The 26,310-nt window shown below is 40.5% G+C and overlaps 1 protein-coding gene across 1 annotated transcript in view; it reads left to right on the top strand.

The window, feature by feature from the left end:
* SVOPL (SVOP like) overlaps positions 1-24,118 on the top strand; it is a 92,179-nt gene extending 68,061 nt beyond the window's left edge. Inside the window, exon 14 of the mRNA XM_052639047.1 lies at positions 23,984-24,118. Coding sequence (XP_052495007.1) covers positions 23,984-24,118 — 135 coding nt within the window. The remainder of the gene's footprint in view (positions 1-23,983) is intronic.
* Positions 24,119-26,310: the final 2,192 nt, after the last annotated feature.

Below are 26,310 nucleotides of genomic sequence, written 5' to 3'. Positions count from 1 at the left end.
TATGATTTATTACCATTCCTCAAAAACTTTAAGATTTTTTTTTGTTCTTCTTTCTCTAGTTGTTTTAGGTGTAAGATTAGGCTGTTTATTTGGGATTTTTCTTGTTTCTTGAGGTAAGATTGTATTGCTATAAACTCCTCCCTTAGAACTGCTTTTTCTGCATTCCATAGGTTTTGGATCATTTAATTTTCATTGTCATTTGTCTCTAGGTACTTTTTATTTTTCCTCTTTGATTTCTTCAGTGATCCATTGATTGTTTCATAACATATAGTTTAGCCTCCATACATTTTTGATTTTTACAGTTTTTCCCCCTTTTAATTGATTTCTAATCTCATAGATTTTGGTTAGAAAAGATGCTTCTATTATTTTCAATTTTATTAAATTTACTGAGGCTTGATTTGTGGCCCAATATGTAATCTATCCTGAAGAATGTTCCATGTGCACTTGAGAAGAAAGTGTTTTCTTCTGTTTTCAGATGGAATGTCCTATACATATTAAGTCTGTCTGGTCTAATGTGTCATTTAAAGCCTGTGTTCCCATATAGATTTTTTGTCTGGATGATCTGTGCATTGGTGTAAGTGGGGTGTTAAAGTCCCCCGCTATTTTTGTGTTACTGTCAGTTTCCCCTTTAATGGATCTTAGCATTTGTCTTATATATTGAGGTGCTTCTTTGCTAGGTGCATATATATTTAGAATTGTAATAACTTCTTGGATTGATCACTTGATCATTATGTAATATCCTTCTTTGTCTCTTATAAGTCTTTATTTTAAAGTCTATTTTGTCTTATATGAGAATTGCTACTCCAGCTTTCTTTTAATATCCCTTTGCATGGAATACCTTTTTCCATCCCCTCACTTTCAGTCTGTATGTGTCCCTAGATCTGAAGTGGGTGTCTTATAGGCAGCATATATACGGGTCTTTTTTTTGTATCCATTCAACCAGTCTATATCTTTCGGTTGAAGCATGTAATCCACTTACATTTAAGGTAATTATGATATGTATGTTCTTAGTACCATTTCGTTGATTGTTTTGAATCTGTTTTTGTAGGTCTTTTTTCTTCTCTTCTTCTTCTCTTCTCTTGTGATTTGATATCCATCTTTAATGTTGTGTTTGGATTGCTGTTTTTTGTATGTGTATCTATTGTACATTTTTGGTTTATGGCTCCCATGAGGTTTTTGATATAGCCATCTCTCTCTCTCTCTCTCTCTCTCTCTCTATATATATATATATATATATGTATATATATATCTATATGTATATATATATCTATATGTATATATATATACACAAGATATATATATATACACACAAGATATATATATATACACACACACACACATATATATATACATATATATACACAAGATATATATATATATATAAGATATACAAGATTGTTTTAAGTTGCTGGTCTCTTAATTTCCATGCATTTCCAATATTCTGCATTTGTATTCTCCTCTTCTTACAATTGTTGGTTTTGATATCATATTTGTGTGTGTGGATGATTTCCTACCTTTACTTTAAGTTTGACTTTACTGGTGAGCTTTCCTGTTTGTAATTTTCTTATTTCAAGTTGTGGCCTTTTCTTTTCCACCCAGAGAAGTTCCTTCAGGGTTTGTTGTAAAGCTGGTTTGGTGGCATTGAATTCTTTTAACTTTTGCTTGTTTGTTAAGCTTTTGATTTCTTGGTCAAATCTAAATGACAGCCTTGCTGGGTAGAACAGTCTTGCTTGTGGGTTTATCCCTTTCATTACTTTAAATATATCATGCTCTTCCATTCTGGCCTGCAGAGTTTCTTTTGAAAGAATAGCTGATAACCTTTTGGAGATTCCCTTGTATGTTATTTGTTGCTTTTTCCTTGTTGCTTTTAATATTTTTTCTTTGTCTTTAATTTTTGTTTGTTTGATTAATATGTGTCTCAGCATGTTCCTCCTTGGGTTAATCTTATTTGAGACTTTCTGTTCTTCCCAGACTTGAGTGTTTCCTTTCTCATGTTGGGACTCCCAGGTGGCTCAGTGGTAGAGAATCTGCCTGCCAATGCAGGAGACACAGGTTCAATCCCTGGGTGGGGAAGATCCCCTGGAGGAGGAAATGGAAACCCACTCCAATATTCTTGCCTGGAGAATATCCACGGACAGAGGAGCCTGGCAAGCTACAGTTCATGGGGTTGCAAAGAGTCGGACATGACTGAGCATGAACGTACCACATACCTTTCTCATGTTAGGGAAGTTTTCAGCTATAATCTCTTCAAATCTCAATATTGTCTCAAACTCTTTCTCTTTCCTTCACATAATAGGCTGAAGGATGTAAATGTTGGTGCATTTAATATTGTCCCAGAGGTCTCTGAGAGTATCCTCATTTCTATTTATTGTTTTTTCTTTACTCCTTGGAAGTGATTTCCACCACTGTGTCTTTCAGCTCACTTATTTGTTTTTCTCCCTCATTTATTGTGCTATTGTGCTATCCTTCTACTTTTCATTGTATTCCTTCCATTTTTCAGTGTATTTTTTCATTGCAGTTATTGTATTCTTCTTCTGTTTATTTTTTAAATATTCTAGCCATTTCAGGCAAAGATGGGCTCGATAAAGGACAGAAATGTTATGGACCTAACAGAAGCAGAAGATATTAAGAAGAGGTGGCAAGAATACACAGAAGAACTGTACAAAAAAGATCTTCATGACCCAGATAATCACGATGGTGTGGTCACTCACCTAAAGCCAGACATCCTGGAATGTGAAGTCAAGTGGGCCTTAGAAAGCATCACTATGAACAAAGCTATGGAGGTGACAGAATTCCAGTTGAGCTATTTAAAATCCTGAAAGATGATGCTGTGAAAGTGCTGCACTCAATATGCCAGCAAATTTGGAAAATTCAGCAGTGGCCACAGGACTGGAAAAGGTGTTTTCATTCCAATCCCAAAGAAAGGCAATGCCAAAGAATGCTCAAACTACCGCACAATTGCACTCATCTCACACACTAGTAAAGTAATGCTCAAAATTCTCCAAGCCAGGCTTCAGCAATACGTGAACTGTGAACTTCCAGATGTTAAAGCTGGTTTTAGAAAAGGTAGAAGAACCAGAGATCAAATTGCCAACATCCGTTGGATCATGGAAAAAGCAAGAGAGTTCCAGAAACACATCTATTTCTGCTTTATAGACTATGCCAAAGCCTTTGACTGTGTGGATCACAATAAACTGTGGAAAATTCTGAAAGAGATGGGAATCCCAGACCACCTGACCTGCCTCTTGAGAAATCTGAATGCAGGTCAGGAAGCAACAGTTAGAACTGGACATGGAACAACAGACTGGTTCCAAATAGGAAAAGGAGTACGTCAAGGCTGTATATTGTCACCCTGCTTATTTAACTTATATGCAGAGTACATCATGAGAAATGCTGGGCTGGAAGAAGCACAAGCTGGAATCAAGATTGCTGGGAGAAATATCAATCACCTCAGATATGCAGATAACACCACCCTTATGGCAGAAAGTGAAGAGGAACTAAAAAGCCTCTTGATGAAAGTGAAAGAGAGTGAAAAAGTTGGCTTAAAGCTCAACATTCAGAAAACTAAGATCGTGGCATCTGTTCCCATCACTTCATGGGATATAGATGGGGAAACAGTGGAAACAGTGGCAGATTTATTTTTTGGGGCTCCAAAATCACTGCAGATGGTGATTGCAGCCATGAAATTAAAAGACGCTTACTTCTTGGAAGGAAAGTTATGACCAACCTAGATAGCATATTGAAAAGCAGAGACATTACTTTGCCAACAAATGTCCGTCTAGTCAAGGCTGTGGTTTTTCCAGTGGTCATGCATGGATGTGAGAGTTGGACTGTGAAGAAAGCTGAGCGCTGAAGAATTGATGCTTTTGAACTGTGGTGTTGGAGAAGACTTTTGAGGGTCCCTTGGACTGCAAGGAGATCCAACCAGTGCATTCTGAAGGAGATCAGCCCTGGGATTTCTTTGGAAGGAATGATGCTAAAGCTGAAACTCCAGTACTTTGGTCACCTCATGTGAAGAGTTGACTCATTGGAAAAGACTCTGATGCTGGGAGGGATTGGGGGCAGGAGGAGAAGGGGATGACAGAGGATGAGATGGCTGGATGGTATCACCGACTCGATGGACATGGGTTTGCGTGAACTCTGGGAGTTGGTGATGGACAGGGAGGCCTGGCGTGCTGTGATTCACGGGGTCGCAAAGAGTTGGACACAGCTGAACGCCTGAACTGAACTGAGCCCTTTGTTAAGCATTTCTTGTATCTGCTTAATCTGTGCCTCCATCCCCTTTTTGAGATCTTTGATTATCTTTACTGTTGTTATTCTGAATTCTTTCTCAGGTAAATTGCCTATGTCTACACTTTTTAGTTTTTTTTGTGAGTTTTTTATCTTGTTCCTTCATCTGAAGCATATTTCTCTGCCAGGTCATTTTGTTTAACTTGCTGTGTTTGTGGTCTCCTTTTCCCAGACTGCAGAATTGTAGCTCTGCTTGCTTCTGGTGTCTGCCCTCTGGTTGGGAAGGTTGGTCATGGGATTTGTACAGGCTTCCTTGGTGGGACGGACTGGTGCCTTCCCACTGATGTATGGAGCTGGATCTTGTCCTTCTGTTGCACAGGGTCATGTCAAGGAGTGTGTTTAGAAGTGGCTGTGTGTTCAGTATGGCTGTAGGCCATCTGTCTGCTGATAGGTGTGTTCCTAACCTGCTGATTGTTTGGGCTGAGGTGTTCCAGCTCTGGAACCTGTAGGCTGTTGGATAGGGCCAGGTCTTGATGCCAAAATGGTGACCTCCAGGAGAGCTCACACCAATTAGTATTCTGTGGGGCCTCTGCCACAACTGTCCTAGCCCACTCCCACCTCCCCAGGAGACCCTCCAAGACTGGTGGGTCCAGCCCTGGCTCCTATGGAGTTACTGCTTTGTGCTGGGTCCCAGTGTATGTGAAACCTTGTGTGTGCCCTCCAAGGGTAGAGTCTCTGTTTTCCCCAGTCCTGTGGAGCTCCTGCACTCAAGCTCCACTGGCCTTCAAAACCAAATTCCCTGGTGGTTCCTCTGCTCATGGATCTCCTAGGGGTGACTGTGGTTCACACACTCCTGGGTTAGTGGGGGCAGTCCTTGGTGCCTGCTCATGGGTTTCGTAGTGGAAATCCAGTTGTAGCGGTTCCATGCCCACCTCTGGAGCCCATGATGGTAGCAAAGATTCATGCTCAGCCCTGGAGCTCCTGTAGGTAGTAGCCTATTGCCTGAGAATGCTCATGGGGAAAGAAGCTCTTATGGTGGTCCTGCCCCCTCACCTCTTATGTCCCCCAATAATGGCACTTTGCCTCTATGGCAGGCCTAGTCTTCTTTAAGGGTACACCCTCAGTTGCAACAGTCCAGCCTCTTCAGGCCGTCTCTCCTCATCCATCCCCAGTCCTCTTCCTGAAGCCTGAGCTTCAGCATCCAGCTCTCACTTTCACTGACAGATGAGCATCTCAGCCTGGGAAGCATAGGGCAGCAATACTGACCTTCTCTGCAGGTTGCTCTCAGTTTTGCCTTCCATGACCAGTTTCTGAGCTCTCCTCCAAGGCTCCAAGCTCTCCTCTGGTCCAGGCTGATCTCCCCCACCATGGAGGGGGCTTCCCAGGGAGTAGGAACCTTTTCTCCTTCACAGCTCCTTCCATAAGGTGCAAGCCCTGCCCAAATTCCTTTCTTTATCTTTTCCCTTTTGTCCTACCTGGTTAATGGAGGTTTCTTGCCCTTTTGAAAGTCTAAGGTCTTCTGCTGGAATTCAGCAGATGTTCTGGGTGAATCCTTTCAGTTGTAGATGTATTTTTAATGTTTTGGTGGGATAAGGTGAGCTCCACGTCTTACTCCTCCACTATCTTGATCCCATCCTCATGAACATTTTAATTGAGGTATAATTGACATATAATGTTATATTAATTTAAGGTGTACAAACATAGTGATTCCATATATGTATTACAGAATGATCACAATCAGTTTAAAATCCATCACCACCACCATACATATACATTTTTCTTTTCTTATAATGAGGACTGTTTAGATTTATTCTCCTGGTAACTTTCAAGTATGTAATACAGTACTAACTATAGTTGCCATGCTGAACTACGCTTATTTATTCTACAGCTGGAGGTTTGTACCTTTTGATCCCCTTCACCCATTCCAATCCCAAAGAAGGGAAGTGCCAAAGAATGTTCAAACTACTGTATAATTGTGCCCATCTCACATGCTAACAAGGTAATGCTCAAAATCCTTCAAGCTAGGCTTCAACATTCTGTGAATTGAGAAATTCCAGATGTACAAGCTGGATTTAGAAAACACAGAGGAACCAGAGATCAGATTGCCAACATCTGTTTGATCATAGAGAAAGCAAGGGAATTCCAGCAAAACAACTTCTGCTTCATTGACTATTCTAAAGCCTTTGACTTAAAAGAGTTCAAAAGAATAGCAAGGAGACATAAAAAAGCCTTCCTCAGTGATCAGTGCAAAGAAATAGAGGAAAACAACAGAATGGGAAAGACTAGAGATCTCTTCAAGAAAATTAGAGATACCAAGGGAACATTTCATGCAAAGTTGGGCTCAATGAAGGACAGAAATGGTATGGACCTAACAGAAGCAGAAGATATAAAGAGGTGGCAAGAATACACAAAAGAACTGTGCAAAAAAGATTTTCACAACCCAGATAATCATGATGGTGTGATCACTCACCTACAGCCAGACATCCTGGAATGTGAAGTCAAGTGGGCCTTAGGAAGCATCACTATGAACAAAGCTAGTGGAGGTGATGGAATTCCAGTTGAGCTATTTCAAATCCTAAAAGATGATGCTATGAAAATGCTGCACTCAATATGCCAGCAAATGTGGAAAACGCAGCAGTGGCCACAGGACTGGAAAAGGTCAGTTTTCATTCCAATCCCAAAGAAAGGCAATGCCAAAGAATGCTCAAACTACCGCACAACTGCACTCATCTCACACACTAGTAAAGTAATGCTCAAAATTCTCCAAGCCAGGCTTCAGCAATATATGAACCATGAACTTCCAGATGTTCAAGCTGGTTTTAGAAAAGGCAGAGGAACCAGAGATCAAATTGCCAACATCCGTTGGATCATGGAAAAAGCAAGAGAGTTCCAGAAACACATCTATTTCTGCTTTATAGACTATGCCAAAGCCTTTGACTGTGTGGATCACAATAAACTGTGGAAAATTCTGAAAGAGATGGGAATCCCAGACCACCTGACCTGCCTCTTGAGAAATCTGTATGCAGGTCAGGAAGCAACAGTTAGAACTGGACATGGAACAACAGACTGGTTCCAAATAGGAAAAGGAGTATGTCAAGGCTATATATTGTCACTGTGCTTATTTAACATATGCAGAGTACATCATGAGAAATGCTGGGCTGGAAGAAGCACAAGCTGGAATCAAGATCACCAGGAGAAATATCAATAACCTCAGATATGCAGATGACACCACCCTTATGGCAGAAAGTGAAGAACTCCAGAGCTTCTTGATGAAAGTGAGAGAGGAGAGTGAAAAAGTTGGCTTAAAGCTCAACATTCAGAAAACTAAGATTATGGCATGTAGCCCTATCACTTCATAGCAAATAGGTGGGGAAAAAATGGAAACAGTGAGAGACTTTATTTTCTTGGGCTCCAAAATCACTGCAGATGGTGATTGCAGCCATGAAATTAAAAGATGCTTGCTCCCTGGAAGAAAAGCTATGACAAACCTAGCCATTAAAAGCAGAGATATCACTTTGCTGACAAAGGTCCATATAGTCAAAGCTATCATTTTTTCAGTAGTCATGTAGGGAATGTGCGTTTTGGACCATAAAGAAGGCTTAGCACTGAAAAACTGATGCTTTTGAACTGTGATGCTGGAGAAGTCTCTTGAGAGTCCCTTGGATGGCAGGGATTCAAACCAGTCAATCCTATAGGAAATCAGCCCTGAATATTCTTGGATGGATTGATGCTGAAGCTCCCATGCTTTGGCCAACTGACGTGAAGAGCTGATCCATTGGAAAAGACCCTGATGCTGGCAGGAGGAGAAGGGGACGGCAGAGGATGAGATGGTTGGATGGCATCACTGACTCAATGAACATGAGTTTGAACAAACTCCAGGGGATAGTGAAGGGCAGGGAAGCCTGGCGTGCTGCAGTCCATGGGGTCACAGAGAATCATGACTGAGCGACTGAACAACAACCCATTTCACTTTTACCTCCTACCCCTGGCGATTACCACTGTGTTCTCAGTATCTGTGAGAGTGTTTGTTTTTGATTTCACATAAGGGAGATGATACAGTGTTTGTCTTTATTTGGCTTATTTCACTGAGCATTGTGCCCTTCGGTCCATACATGCTGTTCCAAGTCCCAGGAATTCCTTCCTTCCTGCCTTTATTTATGTATTTGGCTATGCTGGGTCTTTGCTGCTGCACACAGGCTTTCTCTAGTTGCAGCAGGTGGCGGGCTACTCTTCGCTGTGGTGTGGAGGCTCACTGCTGTGGCTTCTCTTGTTGTGGAGCACTGGCTCCAGGTGCGTGGGCATTGGTAGATGCAGCAAGTGGGCTCAGTAGCTTTGATGCATGGGCTTCGTTGCCCTGAAACATGTGGGATATTCCCGGACTGGGGATTGAACTTGTGTCTCCTACATTTGCAGGTGGATTCTTAACCACCGAATCACCAAGGAGGACCCAGGTTCCTTGATTTTTATGGCTCAATAATATCCCACTGTATATATACATACTACATTTACTTTATATGCTCATCCACTGGTGGATACTAGGTTGTTTCTGTATTTTGGCTATTGCAAGTAACGCTGCAATGAACATAGGAGTGTAGATATTTCTTTGAGTTAGTGTTTTTGCTTCTTTTCAATAAACAGAACTGCAATTGCTGGATCATACGGTAGTTCTATTTTTAATTTTTTTGAGGAATTCCTATACTGTTTTCCATAGTGGCTGCATCAATTTGTAGCCCCACCATTGGTGAATATAGGGTGTTAAAGTTCAAAAGTATTCCCTTTTCTCCACATCCTTACCAACTCCTGTGATCTCTTGCCTTTTTGATACTAGCCATTCTAACATGTATGGGGTGATATCTCACTGTAGTTTTAATTTGCATTTCTTTGGTGATTAGTAATGTTGGCTATATTTTCATATACTTGTTGGCCATCTGAATGTCATCTTTGGAAAAATGTCTATCAGATCCTCTGCCCATTTTTAAATTGAATTGTTTCTTGTTATTGAGTTGTATGAGTTCTTTTTATATTTTGGATATTCTTCTTCATTCATCGGATATGGGGTATTAAAGTCCCCTACTATTTCTGTATTGCCATCTATTTCTCCCTTTAGATCTGTTAGCATTTGCTCTGTATATTTAGGTATTCCTGTATCAGGTACATAAGTATTTAAGATGTTATATCCTCTCATAGGACTGACACCTTTATTATTATGTAATGACCTTCTTTGTGACTTCTTTTTTGTCTGATAAGAGTCTAGCTGTCTTAGCTTTGGTTTTTCAATTAGCATGGAATACCTTTTTTGCTTTATGCTATGATGAGGCTTACATAAGACATCTGAGAGGTACAACACTTTATCTTTGTTTGATCGTGATTTTGGGTCAAATGCTTTCCAAAGCACTACATTTTTCACTCCCACCCACGCTTTGGTTTTGATATGACAGTGTATGTATTTCTGTCTTGTGTATCCACTAACACATTATTGTAGTTACTTTTTATTACTTTTGGAGTGGGCAGAGGGAGAGCAGGAAGATGTGCCAGCCAGCCTCTAAGTCTCTGGAGAGGATTAAAGTTGGTCCCTAGGTGTGTGTTTAACTGGAAGCCTGCCGCTCAGGTTGCAGCTATGAAGATAAGCTAATGGCCCTCTTTCCAGAAAGATGTTTCAGTCTGCTGAGTCTCTGCTGCTGTGCCCTGCGGTGTAGGTAGTTAAGAATTCTTTCTCTGCTTGTTATAATCTTGTGGGACATACATAGAAACAAACTCTCCTGGCCACCAGAGCCAGGCAATCAAGTGGTGTCCTCTGGGCAGTAGCCACAAAACTGGGGCACGGTACATGCCTCTTGAGAAACCTATATGTAGGTCAGGAAGCAACAGTTAAAACTGGACATGGAACAACAGACTGGTTCCAAATAGGAAAAGGAGTATGTCAAGGCTGTATATTGTCACCCTGCTTATTTAACTTATATGCAGAGTACATCATGAGAAACGCTGGACTGGAAGAAACACAAGCTGGAATCAAGATTGCCAGGAGAAATATCAATAACCTCACATATGCAGATGACACTACCCTTATGGCAGAAAGTGAAGAAAAACTCAAGAGCTTCTTGATGAAAGTGAGAGAGGAGAGTGAAAAAGTTGGCTTAAAGCTCAACATTCAGAAAACTAAGATCGTGGCATCTGGTCCCATCACTTCATGGGAAATTGATGGGGAAACAGTGGAAATAGTGTCAGACTTTGTTTTTCTGGGCTCCAGAATCACTGCAGATGGTGACTGCAGCCATGAAATTAAAAGATGCTTACTTCTTGGAAGGAAAGTTATGACCAACTTAGACAGCATATTCAAAAGCAGAGACGTTACTTTGCCAACAAAGGTCCTTCTAGTCAAGGCTATGGTTTTTCCAGTGGTCATGTATGGATGTGAGAGTTGGACTGTGAAGAAAGCTGAGCGCTGAAGAATTGATGCTTTTGAACTGTGGTGTTGGAGAAGACTCTTGAGAGTCCCTTGGACTGCAAGGAGATCCAACCGGTCCATTCTGAAGGAGATCAGCCCCGGGACTTCTTTGGAAGGAATGATGCTAAAGCTGAAACTCCAATACTTTGGCCACCTCATGTGAAGAGTTGACTCATTGGAAAAGACCCTGAGGGCAGGAGGAGAAGGGGATGACAGAGGATGAGATGGCTGGATGGCATCACCGACTCGATGTACGTGATTCTGAGTGAATCCGGGAGTTGGTGATGGACAGGGAGGCCTGGAGTGCTGCGATTCATGGGGTTGCAAAGAGTCGGACACGACTGAGCGACTGAACTGAACTGCACTGAACATGTACACAAGCTCCTTTCTGGGAGATACCAGCGATCTGGAGCAAGACAGAGAAAGCACAGAGATGGCACCTGCCAGCCTCCATGTTTACGGAGTATCTTTGCAGAGTAGGCTCCTAGATGGATGTTGTTAAATTACCTCTGTGTGAGCTTCAGGTGGATAGCTAGGTAGTCCTTGGGAGCACTCTAACAACAATGCTCAGTTTATGATAGCCCAGTCTCATGTGCCTCGTGGATGCAAGCCCTTTCGGCTTTCAAAATTAGATGTTTTGGGGGCTCATCTCTCAGGTGCTGGTCTTAAAAGCTGTGGTGCCAGATGTGGGGTTCAAACCCATCACTCCTCATGGAGAAGCTCAAACTTGTGAGTTCTCCTTTTATCTTGCCTGGGAAATCCTATGGACAGAGGAGCCTGGTAGGCTACAGTTCAAAGGGTCGCAAAGAGTCAGACACGACTGAGCGACTAAGCATGAACTGGGGGAGGGTTCATGGTAAGACTGTGTCTCAGCCTGTCCTACCCATTTTGATGTGGGTTTTTTTCTTTGCTTGATGTGTAGGAGTCATTAAGCTACTTTTGGGGTTTCTTTCAGAGGATATTGTTTTGCCGGTAGTTTAGATTCAGTGTGTCCATGAGAGGAGGCAAGTTCATCTTGAACCCAAACCTTCATGAACTTTTTATAGCCTACTTTTGGCATGCAACAATATGTTACAGTCATTTTTCATGCCAATGAAAATAAAAGTCAAGCCCTTTTTCATGCTGAAAAATGTCATTATATGTGTACTCCAAATGTTACTTTAAATCACTTTATCAGTTCTGTGTAAATGTCTAGACTATTTGATATCTATTATAAACAAGTTATAAGCTCCCTTGTGCTTACATTTTTATCAAAGTATGCAATTATCTCTTTAGGATAATTCTTAGAAATTGGATTGGTAGGTCAGGGGGTCTGCTCATTTTCCATTTTGATACACTGTGCTAAAATTCTCTTTAGGAAGACTGTGCCAAAGTGGTAGGCCCCACTGTTTCACATACTTGCCAACTGGTTTTGTTCATCTTTTTCATCTTTGCCAACCTTACCGACAATAAATGATATCCCTTTGTTATTATAATTCATATTTCTTCAGTTAGGAATGAAACTGAATGTTCCTTTCATATTTTAATTGGGTGTCTACTTTAGCTTGCCCACTCCTTGTCTATCTTAAATTCAGTTTTAAAACATTGATTTGTGACAGTCCTTCATATCTATAAAGTCTTTCACTTTTCTGACATACTGCAGATATTCCCTCCAATTTTTCATTTGTCTTTCACTCCTATTTATGCTCCCCTTTCTTTGTATAGGAACTTAAAGTTCATAGGCACTCAAATATATCAATATTTTTATTTGCAGTGTCTGGGTTCTGTGATTAGAATGGTAAGGATACACATCTCTTTTCTTCCAGTTTTTCTTTGGCCTTGTGGTTTTTTTGGGAGAAAGGGTGTGTAAGCCTACAAATTTTTTGTTTTGCTGTATTGCATGGCATATGGGATCTTAGTTCCCCCACCACGGATCAGACCTAGGCCCCCTGCAGTCAAAGCACGAGTCTTAACCTCTGTACTGCCAGGAAAGTCTCTAAACTTTTTATTGAAGTATAACAATACATAAAACATGAACTTCTAGATGTTCAAGCTGGCTTTAGAAAAGGCAGAGGAATCAGAGACCAAATTGCCAAAATCCGCTGGATCACTTAAAAAGCAAGAGGGTTCCAGAAAAACATCTATTTCTGCTTTATTGACTAGGTTAAAGCCTTTGACTATGTGGATCACAATAAATTGTGGAAAATTCTGAAAGAGATGGGAATACCAGACAACCTGACTTGCCCCTTGAGAAATCTGTATGTAGGTCAGGAAGCAACAGTTAGAACTGGACATGGACAACAGACTGGTTCCAAATAGGAAAAGGAGTACGTCAAGGCCGTATATTGTCACCCTGCTTATTTAATTTCTATGCAGAGTACATCATGTGAAACGCTGGGCTGGAGGAAGCACAAGCTGGAATCAAGATCACCAGGAGAAATATCAATAACCTCAGATATGCAGATGACACCACCCTTATGGCAGAAAGTGAAGAAAAACTAAAAAGAGCCTTTTGATGAAAGTGCAAGAGGAGAGTGAAAAAGTTGGCTTAAAGCTCAACATTCAGAAAACTAAGATCATGGCATCTGGTCCCATCACATCATGGCAAATAGATGGGGAAACAGTGGCAGATTTATTTTTGGGGGCTCCAAAATCACTGCAGATGGTGATTGCAGCCATGAAATTAAAAGACGCTTACTCCTTGGAAGGAAAGTTATGACCAGCCTAGACAGCATATTCAAAGGCAGAGACATTACTTTGCCAACAAAGGTCCCTCTAGTCAAGGCTATGGTTTATCCAATAGTCATGTATGGATGTGAAAGTTGGACTATAAAGAAAGCTGAGTGCTGGAGAACTGATGCTTTTGAACTGTGGTGTTGGAGAAGACTCTTGAGAGTCCCTTGGACTGCACGGAAACCCAACAAGTCCATTCTAAAGGAGATCAGTCCTGAATATTCATTGGAAGGGCTGATGCTGAAGCTGAAACTCCAATACTTTGGCCACCTCATGCGAAGAGTTGACTCATTGGAAAAGATCCTGATGCTGGGAAAGATGGGAGGTGGGAGAAGAAGGGGATGACAGAGAATGAGATGGTTGGATGGCATCACCAACTCAATGGGCATGAGTTTGAGTAAACTCCAGGAGTTGGTGATGGACAGGAAGGCCTGGCATGCTGCAGTCCATGGGGTCGCAAAGAGTCGGACACTGAGCGACTGAACTGAATATACTTATGTGTGCTCAGTTGTGTCTGACTCTCTGTGACCCCGTGGACTGTAACTCACCCGGCTCCTCTGTCCATGGGATTCTCCAGGCAAGAATACTGCAGTGGGTTGCCATGTCCTCCTCCAGGGGATCTTCGTGACCCAGGGATCGAACCTGTGTCTTCTGCATTGGCAGGCAGATTCTTTACCACTGAGCCACCTTTGAAGCCCCCACAACATAAAATGTAAAAGTTTCAAATCATTAAGTCTACAGCTTCATTTTAACAAAGTGATATGCATCCCAGATTCTAACCCAGAAATCCCTGATCTGATGTGCCCTCTTTCAGGCCATTATAGTATCAAAGTGTGAGGTCAAATGCAGGAAGCAACTTTATGATTTCCTGAATGGCAGCCCAGTTGTCCTGACACTATTTATTGAATACCCTATTTTTTATTCGTGGATTAGAACTGTCTACTTATATTCCCACAATTACTTGGTCTATTTCTAGCTTTGCTATTTTAGTCCATTGATCTGTCTGGTTTCATCATTGTCATATTCTTTTCATTAGTCAGATGGGGTTTATAGTATATTTTCAAATCTGGCTGTGTATGCCCCATCTCACTGCTATTCTTTCTCAGATAACCTTTAGAATCATTTATTTGCAATGTGCCTCCCTTGTCTGCCCAAATCCTATTAAGATTCTAATTGTTAATTCATTAAATGTATCAGTTAATTTGGGAAAATTTGACTTTTTTCTCTTAATGTTGCCTTCCCATGTAAAAACAAGGTTTTTCTCTCCATTTATTCTATGTTCCTTGCAGGGATTTTATTGTTTTCTTCAAATAGATCCTGTACATCTTGTTATGTTTATTCTTAGGCATTTTAAGGCTTTTCATTATTATTGGAAATAAATGATTTTTTTCATTATAACTTCTAGTCTAACATTTTAATTAGTTAATTGTAGTTAGAGAGGCAATTAAGTTTTTTGTCTATGGATTTTCAAACAGCTTACTGAACTCATTCCAATGGGTTTTCATTTGATTCTCATGAGTTTTTCAGGTTTATCATTATACGTGTCATGTGATTCCAATCTATCCCTCCACATTGAATCTTTGGTCAGCATGTTAAGATTCCATAGCTTGCAGACTGTAAAACTCCATTTCCTCTTCTCTCCAGCCACACTACTCCTTCTCTTCACTGTATTCATTTCTTTCCCCCTGCTCACTCCTCCTGTCCCAACCTGGCTGCAATCATCCTGACTCCACCAAAATGCTTCTTGCTATGGTCTATCTGGTTCCACATCTGCAAATACAATTGTCATTTTAACCTTCCATCTCACGGGATGGCTCCGTCTCATAGATTCTGATGGCCATGCCCTCATGCCCTCCCCTTCCCGTGGCACCCATCACCTGCAGTCTTCCTCCTGCATCTCTGCTGCTCTTTCTGAATCCATGGTACCCCCGCCTCTGCAATTTATTATTGAGAATTCTTATTGCTCAACATTAGACCCTTGTCTTTTCATATTTTTACTCTCTACTTAGGTGATTTCACCCAGTTTTGTGGTTTTAATTACCAACTATGTGCACATGGCTCCCGACTTTATATCTCAGGATCAGGGCTTTCCTCTGAGATGCACATTCACACATCCATTTGCCCCTCAACATTTCTGCTTGAATATCTCAAGCTCATCTTAAATTCACCAAGGCCAGCATTAAAAGCGTAACATCTCTCCCCAGATCCACTCCTCTTCACAGTTTCCATCGGTGCCTGGCATCTGTATCTACCCTGAAAACCGTCCTCCGTTCCATTCTCTCCCATTGTCATAGCCAGTCCCCAAGCCACTGGGTTTTACATCCTAACAGATGCAAAATTCTTAATCATTTCTCCTTTTGCACCAGTACCACTCTGGTTTGGACTACTATCACCTTTCACTGGATGGCTAATATAGCAGCCTGCCTGGTCTCTCCATGCTCTTGAAAGTGAAAGTGAAGTCACTCAGTCGTGTCTGACTCTTTGCGACCCCATGAACTGTAGCCTATCAGGCGCCTCCATCCATGGGATTTTCCAGGCAAGAGTGCTGGAGTGGATTGCCATTTCCTTCTCCAGAGGATCTTCCCGACCCAGGTCTCCCGCATTGCAGGCAGACACTTTACCGTCTGAGCCACCTCCTTCATTTTCCTCCCTGCATCTGTGCAGATCTTATATTGTTCTTATGCTTTAAACCCTTTGTCATTTTGTCCTTGCCATTCCTCAGTGATAAATACCAAAATCCTCAACCATGGACTACAGGACTCTAGCGGTGAGACCCCCATCTGTACTCTTCGCTGCTTGTAAAATTTCAGATACAGAAATGTGTAACTGAGAAAAGAAAAATTCCCTGTAATTCTATCAGTAGAGATAACTGCTGTATCTCGTAACAGTTTGGGGTGTATTTTTCCAGATGCCTTTTTAATGGATATATCTCTTATCTGTTATTATATCAGTTTGTATGTGTGCATCTATAAACTTATTACATATGTATTATACATAGATACTTCTATATATGTAGATAGAAATATGTCATAAATATGTACATCTTTCTACATATCTACATGTTATGGTCACCTGCAGACACAGATGGAACTCCACCCCCACCCTCCAACTCTGCCCCCCATAACAAGGCTGATGACACATACATATACCAAGAGGGTATGAAAGGTTTATTGCTTAGTTACATAGTTGAGGTCTCTGAGGGAGCAGGCAAGGCGATTGGTTGGTTTTTTTTGCAGCCAGATTTGAGGGTTCCCATGTGAGGTCAGGGGCTTGTGTGCCTTGAATCTCCTGTTAGCACCGAAGATGAAGCACCGTCTTTCTTTTCAGTTTGTTCAGGAGCTAGAGTACAAGGGAAGTGAGGAGGGCGAGGCTTAATGGCTGTCAGCTGTCATGAAGTGGAGTCAGACTCTTCTTTACACTATATATTCTCATCTGTGAGTACACATGTAGACAGGTCCATGTTCAAACATTATACACAGCTGTCCATCCATCAGTCTATCCACACACATCCATATACAGATCTCCATATTGCAACTGTCTTTCCTCGTTAATAATTATGTTAGTATGTGTAGATCAACTTCATTCTTTTATGTAGATGTGTAGACTTCCATTGCAGAGATGTACATAATTAGATGGCCATTACCTTGGTGATGAAATTGACTCTAATGTTCTTTCTTTCTGCTTTTACAAACAACGGGGCCCCTGAACATCACGCAAACCTTTGTTCCTGTGTAACCGTGTTAGTCATTGAGCTCTTTTATGTTCCAAATATCGTAAAAACTGTGCCTCAGATTCTTTGAAGTGATATTCTAGAGGCAAGAGACAGTTTGCTAATATATAAAATATGTATATAAACACACAAAGCAGAGGAAAGAGTTGGTGGTGGGGGTGGTCTGGTGTGTAGTGTTGTTTAGTTCAGATCAGTTCAGTCACTCAGTTATGTCCGACTCTTTGCCACCCCACGGACTACAGCACGCCAGGCCTCCCTGTCCATCACAAACTCCTGAGTTTGTTCAATTCACGTTCATTGAGTCGGTGATACCATCCAACTCTCTTATCCTCTGTCGTCTCCTCCTCCTCCTATTTGCGATGAAGTGATGGGACCAGATGCCATGATCTTAGTTTTCTGAATGTTGAGCTATAAGCCAACTTTTCCACTCTCCTCTCTCACTTTCATCAAGAGACTCTTTAGTTCTTTGCTTTCTGCCATAAGGGTGTTGTCATCTGTATGTCTGAGGTTATTGATATTTCTCCCAGCAATCTTGATTTCAGCTTGTGCTTCCTGCAGCCCAGTGTTTCTCATGATGTACTCTGCATATAACTTAAATAAGCAGGGTGACAATATATAGCCTTGACGTACTCTCTTTCCTATTTGGAACCAGTCTGTTGTTCCATGTCCAGTTCTAACTATTGCTTCTTGACCTGCGTACAGATATCTCAGGAGGCAGGTAAGATAGTCTGGCATTCCCATCTCTTTCAGAATTTTCCAGTTTGTTGTGATCCACACAGTCAAAGGCTTTGGCATACTCAATAAAGCAGATGTTTTTCTGGAATGTTCTTGCTTTTTCTTTTGGCTGTCCCATAGTTATGTTTAATTTGGTTTTTAAATGATGACACTGCTGGAGACAATAAAATGATGTAAAAATAAATCAACAGAGAAAACTATTTGTCATGCTTTAGAATGATTCAGAATTGGTACAACAAAATTATTTCCTTAATATCTGAATTTTGGTTTTCCAAAGGTTCACCTTAGGACTATTGCTTAATACATGTCTTTTTTTTTAAATCTATTTTTATTTTTTAAAATTTAAATTTACTTATTTAAATTGGAGGCTAATTACTTTACAATATTGTATTGGTTTTGCCATACATCAACATGAATCCGCCATGGGTGTACATGTGTTCCCCATCCTGAACCCCCCTCCCACCTCCCTCCCCATACCATCCCTCTGGATCATCCCACTGCACCAGCCCCAAGCATCCTGTATCAAACCTAGACTGGCAATTCTTTTCTTATATGACATTACACATGTTTCAATGCCATCCTCCCAAATCATCCCACCCTCTCCCTCTCCCACAGAGTCCAAAAGACTGTTCTATACATCTGTGTCTCTTTTGCTGTCTCTCATACAGGGTTATCGTTACCATCTTTCTAGATTCCATATATATGCGTTAGTACACTGTATTGGTGTTTTTCTTTCTGGCTTACTTCACTCTGTATAATAGGCTCCAGTTTCATCCACCTCATTAGAACTGATTCAAATGTATTCTTTTTAATGGCTGAGTAATACTCCATTGTGTATACGTTCTTGCTTTTTTGATGATCCAACGGATGTTGGCAATTTGATCTCTGTTTCCTCTGCCTTTTCTAAAACCAGCTTGAACATCTGGAAGTTCAGAGTTCACGTACTGTTGCAGCCTGGCTTGGAGAATTTTGAGCATTACTTTACTAGTGTACGAGATGAGTGCAGTTGTGCAGTAGGTTGAGCATTCTTTGCCATTGCCTTTCTTTGGGATTGGAATGAATACTGACCTTTTCCAGTTCCATGGCCACTGCTGGGTTTTCCAAATTTGCTGGCATACTGAGTGCAGCACTTTCACAGCATCATCTTTCAGGATTTGAAATAACTAGAATTCCATGACCTTCACTAGCTTTGTTTGTAGTGATGCTTTCTAAGGCCCACTTGACTTCACATTCCAGGATGTCTGGCTCTAGGTGAGTGACCACACCATCATGATTATCTGAGTCGTGAAGATCTTTTTTGTATAGTTCTTCTGTGTATTCTTGCCACCTCTTCTTAATATCTTCTGCTTTGTTAGGTCCATACCATTTCTGTCCTTTATTGTGCCCATTTTTGCCTGAAAAGTTCCCTTGGTATCTCTAATTTTCTTGAAGAGATCTCTAGTCTTTCCCATTCTATTGTTTTCCTCTTCTTTGCATTGATCACTGTGAAAGGCTTTCTTATCTTTCCTTGCTATTCTTTGGAACTCTGCATTCAAATAGGTATATATTTTATTTTCTCTTTTGCCTTTGGCTTCTCTTCTTTTCACAGCTATTTGTAAGGCCTCCTCAGACAACCCTTTTGCCTTTTTGCATTTCTTTTTCTTGGGGATGGTCTTGATCACTGCCTCCTGTACAACTGTCATGAAACTTTGTCCATAATTCTTCAGGCACTCTATCAGATCTAATCTTTTGAATCTATTTGTCACTTCCACTGTATAGTCATAAGGGATTTGATTTAGGTCATACCTGAGTGGTCTAGTGGTTTTCCCTACTTTCTTCAAGTTAAGTCTGAATTTAGCAATAAGGAGTTCATGATCTGAGCCACAGTCAGGTCCCCATCTTGTTTTTGCTGACTGTATAGAGCTTGTCCATCTTTGGCTGCAAAGAATATAATCAGTCTGATTTTGGTATTGACCATGTGTTGATGTCCATGTGTAGAGTCTTGTGTTGTTGGAAGAGGGTGTTTGTTATGACCAGTGCATTCTCTTGGAAACACCATGTTAGCCTTTGCCCTGCTTCGTCCTGTACTCCAAGGCCAAATTTCCCTGTTACTCCAGGTATTTCTGGACTTCCTGCTTTTGCATTCCAGTCTCCTATAATGAAAAGGACATCTTTTTTGGGTGTTACTTCTAGGTCTTGTAGGTCTTCATAGAACTGTTCGTCAGCTTCTTCAGCATTACTGGCCACAGCATAGACTTGGATTACTGTGATATTGAATGGTTTGCCTTGGAAACAGAGATCATTGTCATTTTTGAGACTTCATCCAAGTACTGCATTTTGGACTCTTCTGTTGACTATGATGGCTACTCCATTTCTTCTACGGGATTCTTGCCCACAGTAGTAGATATAATGGTCATCTGAGTTAAATTCACCCATTCCAGTTCATTTTAGTTTGCTGATTCCTAGAATGTCGATGTTCACTCTTGCCATCTCCTGTTTGACCACTTCCAATTTGCCTTGATTCATGGACCTAACATTCTAGGTTCCTATGCAATATTGCTCTTTACAGCATTGGCCTTTACTTCCAACATCAGTCACATCCACAACTGGGTGGTGTTTTTGCTTTGGTCTTTTCATTCTTTCTGGAGTTATTTCTCCACTGATCTCCAGTAGCATATTGGGCACCTACCGACCTGGGGAGTTCATCTTTCAGTGTCCTATCTTTCTTCCTTTTCATACTGTTCATGGGGTTCTCAAGGCAAGAATACTGGTTTGCTATTCTGTTCTCCAGTGGACCATGTTTTGTCAGAAGTCTCCACCATGACCCATCTATCTTGGTTGGCCCTACATGGCATGTGTCATAGATTCATTGAGTTATACAAGATGTGGGCCATGTGATCAGATTGGTTCATTTTCTGTGATAAGGTGTAGGGTGGTTAGGGAGGGCATTTATAATAGGGCAGAGTCATGTGGGAGTGACCACAGATGTCTAAGGAAGAGTGTTCTTGTGTAGAAAAAGTGTATTGAATAATTTTTAGGTCAAAGGGTGTGTATATTTTAATTGCAATGAATCTTGTCAAATTATTTTCATTTAAAAAATTTATATGCTCTTGATAAGTAACACACTCTTAAAGCATCTGTTTCTTTCCATCATCACGAACCCCTCCCCTTTTTTTCATGTTGAGTGTTTTTTTGCTTCTATTTTTTTAATTGGAGGATAATTTCTTTACAATATTGTGTTGGCCTCTGCCATACATTAATGTGAAATCAGCCATAGGTATACATATTCCCTTCTCTCCTGAACTCCCCATCTCCTGCCCCATTCCACCCCTCTAGGTTGTCATTGACCACCGTCAAATCCCCTTTTTAACCTTTTTTGATATTGGTGGACAATAAATTATATCATGTCTTAATGTGTACTTTATTAGTAAGGCTGAGCATCTCTCCTCTGTTTATTATCCATTTGTATTTTTTTTGGGGGTAATTTTCTTATTTATGTGATTTGCAGAATTTCTGCAGGCCATGAACTATTTATTATACTAGAGATATTTTTTCTTTGTTCATGGTTTGCCTTAAGATGTTACTAGTCAAGTTTCTGACATATAAAATTAAAACTTTTTTTTGTCAACTTAACAGTTATTTTCACCTAGAGAGTTAGTGTTTTGGGTCATGTTGAATGGCCTTCAGCACCCACTAAACCATATTTCTAAAAACATTTCTAAAACAGCAAAGCCTTTCAGTGTTTCATCTAAAACATTAATTTCTTTATTTACAGTTTACTAATGCTTCAGCTCTGAGCTAAAGATCCAGCTTTAAAAAGCAACACAATGCTTAGCTGCTTTCCTGGCCCATAAGCATTTGTCTAGTTCAATTGATTCACGTGCTTCTACTGTGGCAATTCAATTTCCATAGATACTTGGATCTATTTTGTGACTCACTGCTTTACTGATCTATTTTGGCATCAATATCATATTGCCAATGATTGGAAGTTTGTTTAGTGGCTCTTGGGTTAATCACCTCAAGATTCCCTTACCCACACATGTTTTCAGAAGTTTCTTGAGCGTTTTAAACATGTTAATGATTAGAATAATTTTTTTTTCCCCTCCAAATTGACTCAAAAATCCTATTGGGATTTTACTTGAGATCCATTAGAGTTACTACAGATTACCTCGAGAACTACTTTTTAAAACAATAGTGTTTTTCTATTTAAGAACAAATTTAGTTTTCATGTCCCTTAGTAGAGTTTTAGTCTTTATGTCTTACACATTTCTTAAGTTTATTTCTAAATACTTTATTTGTATTCCTATTAGCTGTGTCCAACAAACTTAATATGCTGGATTTTCATTCCCCTCAATGTTACTTTTTATTTTTCTTAATGTTTCGACACATGGATTGTTTAAGAGTTTGGAAATTTTGCTGTTATCTTTGTTATTTCTAGCTTTGATAGCATTTTAGTCAGAGAACACATTCTATGGTTGCAGTTCTTCTAATTCCTTTGAGGTTAATTTTATGGCCCAGAATGAGGTCTTTCTTGGTGAATATTTCATGGTTAGAAAAGAATATGTATTCTGCTGTGTGTTAGGTGGGGTGTTCCATAAGTGTCAGTGAACTCCCGTTGGTTGATGGTATTGTAAAGTTTTTTATCCTTGCTGATCTTTGGTCTAGCAGTTCTGTCAACTGTGGAGAGTGGTTTTTTACTGAAAAATCACCACAGTGGCTTTTTCAGTTTTTACTGAAAGAATGTAATTTGAAGCTCTTCAGTATATCAGCCTTTAGGACTGCTGTCTTGTTGGGCTGAATCTTTCATCACTGTGTAATATCCCTCTTTGTACCTGGTGTGTGCTGATTATTAGAAGTAGGGATTTACAGATCTTTGTTTTTATTTTTTTTATTTTTACTTTACAACATTGTATTGGTTTTGCCATACATTGAGATCTTTGTTTTTAATACAGTGAATCTGGAGTGAAGCCTGAAGACTCATTTCTACGAAGTTCCCAGATGATCTTTAGTATTTTTCACTTGTTTGGTGGTGTTTTTTGTTTTGGATATATATCAACAATACATTGCTGCGTCATATGGTAGTCCTAGTTTTAGTTATCTGAGAAATCTTGATACTGTTTTCCACAGTGGTGGCACCAACTTATATTCTCACCAACAGTGTACGAGAGTTCCCCTTTCTCCACATTTGTGCTAACATCTGTTATTTGTGTGCTTTTTGAGGCTAGCCATTCTGATAGGTGTGAGGAGATATCTCACTGTGATTTGATTTGCATTTCCCTGATAATTAGTGATGTTGAGCATCTTCGCATGTGCCTGTTAGCCATCAGCATTTCCTCTTTGGCCATTTTTATAATTAGGTATCAGAGTTCTTGCTTGCTAACAATAAAAATTGACTTGGGTTAACTTAGGCATAGAAGACTTTATTGAAAGAATATCCAGTAACACTGGCTGGATTGCTGGAGTCCCACTAGCAAGCAGAGCCCAAAACCCTCTAGGGAATTGCTCTCCCTGATTCTAGCTGTGGAGCACAGTTCTGTGACCTCAACTGAACCCAGCAGGGTCTCACACCATCTTGGACTTTGAATCTGGTGCAAAGGATATGAAGTAGAGCTAGTTTAGAATTATTCAGGAGGTGGTAGGAATTTTGGTGTTAAAATAGAAGTGGCAGTAAAGGCAGGACCTAGACACTACATCTATTCCCAAAAGACTTCCTCTTGGTTCATCCTGTCAGAACTGAAGAGGGCAAGTTGACTTTTAGCAGAGGGGGTTATTACAGGAAAGGAGAGGGTTACTGGTTAAGCGAGCTGAATTGGTAGGAGAAGGGGTAGGATAACAACAGGCAGCTCTCTCATCTTCCCCAGGTATTGGTTTCTCCAGTGATAGCCAAGGGGTGGGTGCAGGGAGAAGTCTGACCTGGCCGGTGCATGTTAACATCACTCCCAGCTTCTGGAAGAGTCACACAAAATGCCTACAAAAGCTTGGCCCAAATAAATACTAGATCTAAGATGTCAGAATTGCACAATTTACAGAATGGCTGCAAAGCCTTTCATTTATGTATTTGGTGGGATGAATCCTTATTTTCCCTTTGGCATGAAGATCAGTTGAAAAGTGACTCGGGTGCAGTATATTGAGTTATTCCTTGTGCTTTTCAGGTTCTTATGAGTGCATCATTCCTGGGGGCCCTGTGTCTCTTCTCATCTGTCTGTGTGGTATGTGCCATTTCTGCATTTACTCTCCCCATTGAGACCAAAGGTCGGGCCCTACAGGTAAGTGATGTGGGAATCTAAGGATTCTCCTTTTGACCAAAGGAAATGAGCCTGGAGTATGAAAATTCTTTTAAGTAGAGGTGATAATGCCCAAGCCTGTGCTCACACAAGGGTACATTTGTTTAGCAGGTTCCAGCAGAAAAATTGGGTATCCAGTGTTCTTCCATGTAACTTTGAGCAGCATACTGATTATTCACTTCAAATCTTTGCTTCCTGTAAAGCTTGAACTGGGACTAAATGAGTATTACTGATACTTCAGCATTCTACCCTTTCCACTTTTCTTCTGTATAGAAGCAGTGCTGCAGAGCTAAATGTGGCCATAGGGTCAGAAACAGCTGTTTGCATTGCCTGTAGGATCACAGAGTCTTTACTGTTGGTCCCGCTATCTTCCCCGTTTTACCAACTGCCCGTGGTAAGAGTAGAGGCAAAAACTTCCACACAGCACCAGCTGCCATCCAATACTGACAGTCAGACAAAAAGTACATAAAAAGATATCCCAGAAGTATAAAGTGTGCTCCCGGGGGCAAAGTTGTATGAGAGACAGCTCCTCCTAGCCCTCTGCCCTTACAGTTGGCTCTGTTTCCCTGCCTTAAATACAAAGCTTATTGCTGGCAGGCAAGGGCATGTGTGTACACGCACACATGGGAAAGGCGGGAGAACAGCTGAAGTTAGTGTATACAGTTGACCATTGAACAGGGGTTAGGACACCAACCTTCCAGGCTGTCAAAACCTGCAGTATTAAAAACTTAGTCTTCAGTGTCCACAGTTCCTCACATCTGCAGATTCAACCAACCATGAACTGCAGATTATACAGTACTAGAATATTTACAGTTGGAAAAAAATCCACATAAAAGTGGACCTGCACAATTCAACCCCATGCTGTTTGAAAGTTAACTGTAGTTTGGCTGATCTGAGCTGCCCCATCTAAATGGGACTGTGAAATCATCGTGCTTGTTTGGCTGAATGCAGCCTGCCCTCTCTCCCATATGCTATTTATAGTGAATCATGTGCACATGTTAATTATTTGTCCTGGTACAGATGTGTTTTGTTGTCTGAGTAGTTGGAAAACACTACTGAGTAAAGAGAGGGAAAGCACAACACGCTAGTGTCAATTTTTTCTTGTTCTAGATTCAAGATGTGTTATTCTGTTTTCCCTTTAACTTTTAATCTTTAAGGTAATATGCATTTTAATCACAGATTAGATAACTTGCTAAGTAATTAGAAATTTAGGGCTTCGTTTAGGTTCCTTACTTGGAAAGGTGACCTAATCACTGAATCCTTAAAACTAGGGATTGTATTGGGTGATTCAGATGTTTCCTTTGAATCTTAAATAATAGGATTATCACACTCTTCACACAGTTGAGGAAAGTAAGGCAAGGGAAAGTTAAGTAACTTGTATAAAGGTGAAAGTGAAGTTGCTCAGTCATGTCCGACTCTTTGCGACCTCATGGACTGTAGCCTACCAGGCTCCTCTGTCCATGGGATTTTCCAGGCAATAGTACTGGAGTGGATTGCCACTTTTTTCTCCAAGGGATCTTCCCAACCCAGGGATCGAACCCGGGTTTCCTGCATCATAGACAGATGCTTTACTGTCTAAGCCACAAGGGAAATCCAAAACTTGTATAAAGGAACATGCTAAATACAGAGGGACTGGAATTTAAACTAGATTGCAAAATTAAGTGGTGCTAAATCTTATGCTAATTTTCTATGGTGGTGGTTTTTTAAAGTAGTAATAATATATATAAAATGAAATCTGGCTCATCATCTCACGTGCTTTATGGATTTCCGATTCAAGTCATATGAGCCAGTGACAAAAACCATTCCCTTTTCTGTTGATTGAAATGATATTATTTTACATGTCTGTTTATAAGACTTAATATCAGTTCCTACAACTTTCATATGCAGATCCAATAAATATATTTGTGTGGGAATGTAGCCTTTGATGGCTCTGCCACTCAATGGCTGTATGTCTTCAGGCCAATCTCAGAAGGTGTATGTCTATATCTCAGTGTTGTGAGCACTTAACATATGAAGCTGTCTAGTAACCAATACAGTAAAACTTCTAAAAATGTTTAAAACATGCCTCAAATTTTACCTTTCAACAGCATCCCAAATAATTTGAATGAACCAACCTGGCCAATAGTTAATAGTAGTAATTTCACTTTAGAATTACTTTAAAAACTTATTTTGATGAACCTAGTAAACAATTAAAA

Source organism: Budorcas taxicolor, chromosome 4, assembly GCF_023091745.1.
Source record: "Budorcas taxicolor isolate Tak-1 chromosome 4, Takin1.1, whole genome shotgun sequence".
Classification (NCBI taxonomy): Eukaryota; Metazoa; Chordata; class Mammalia; order Artiodactyla; family Bovidae; genus Budorcas; species Budorcas taxicolor.
This window is presented reverse-complemented; position numbering and strand designations above follow the sequence as displayed.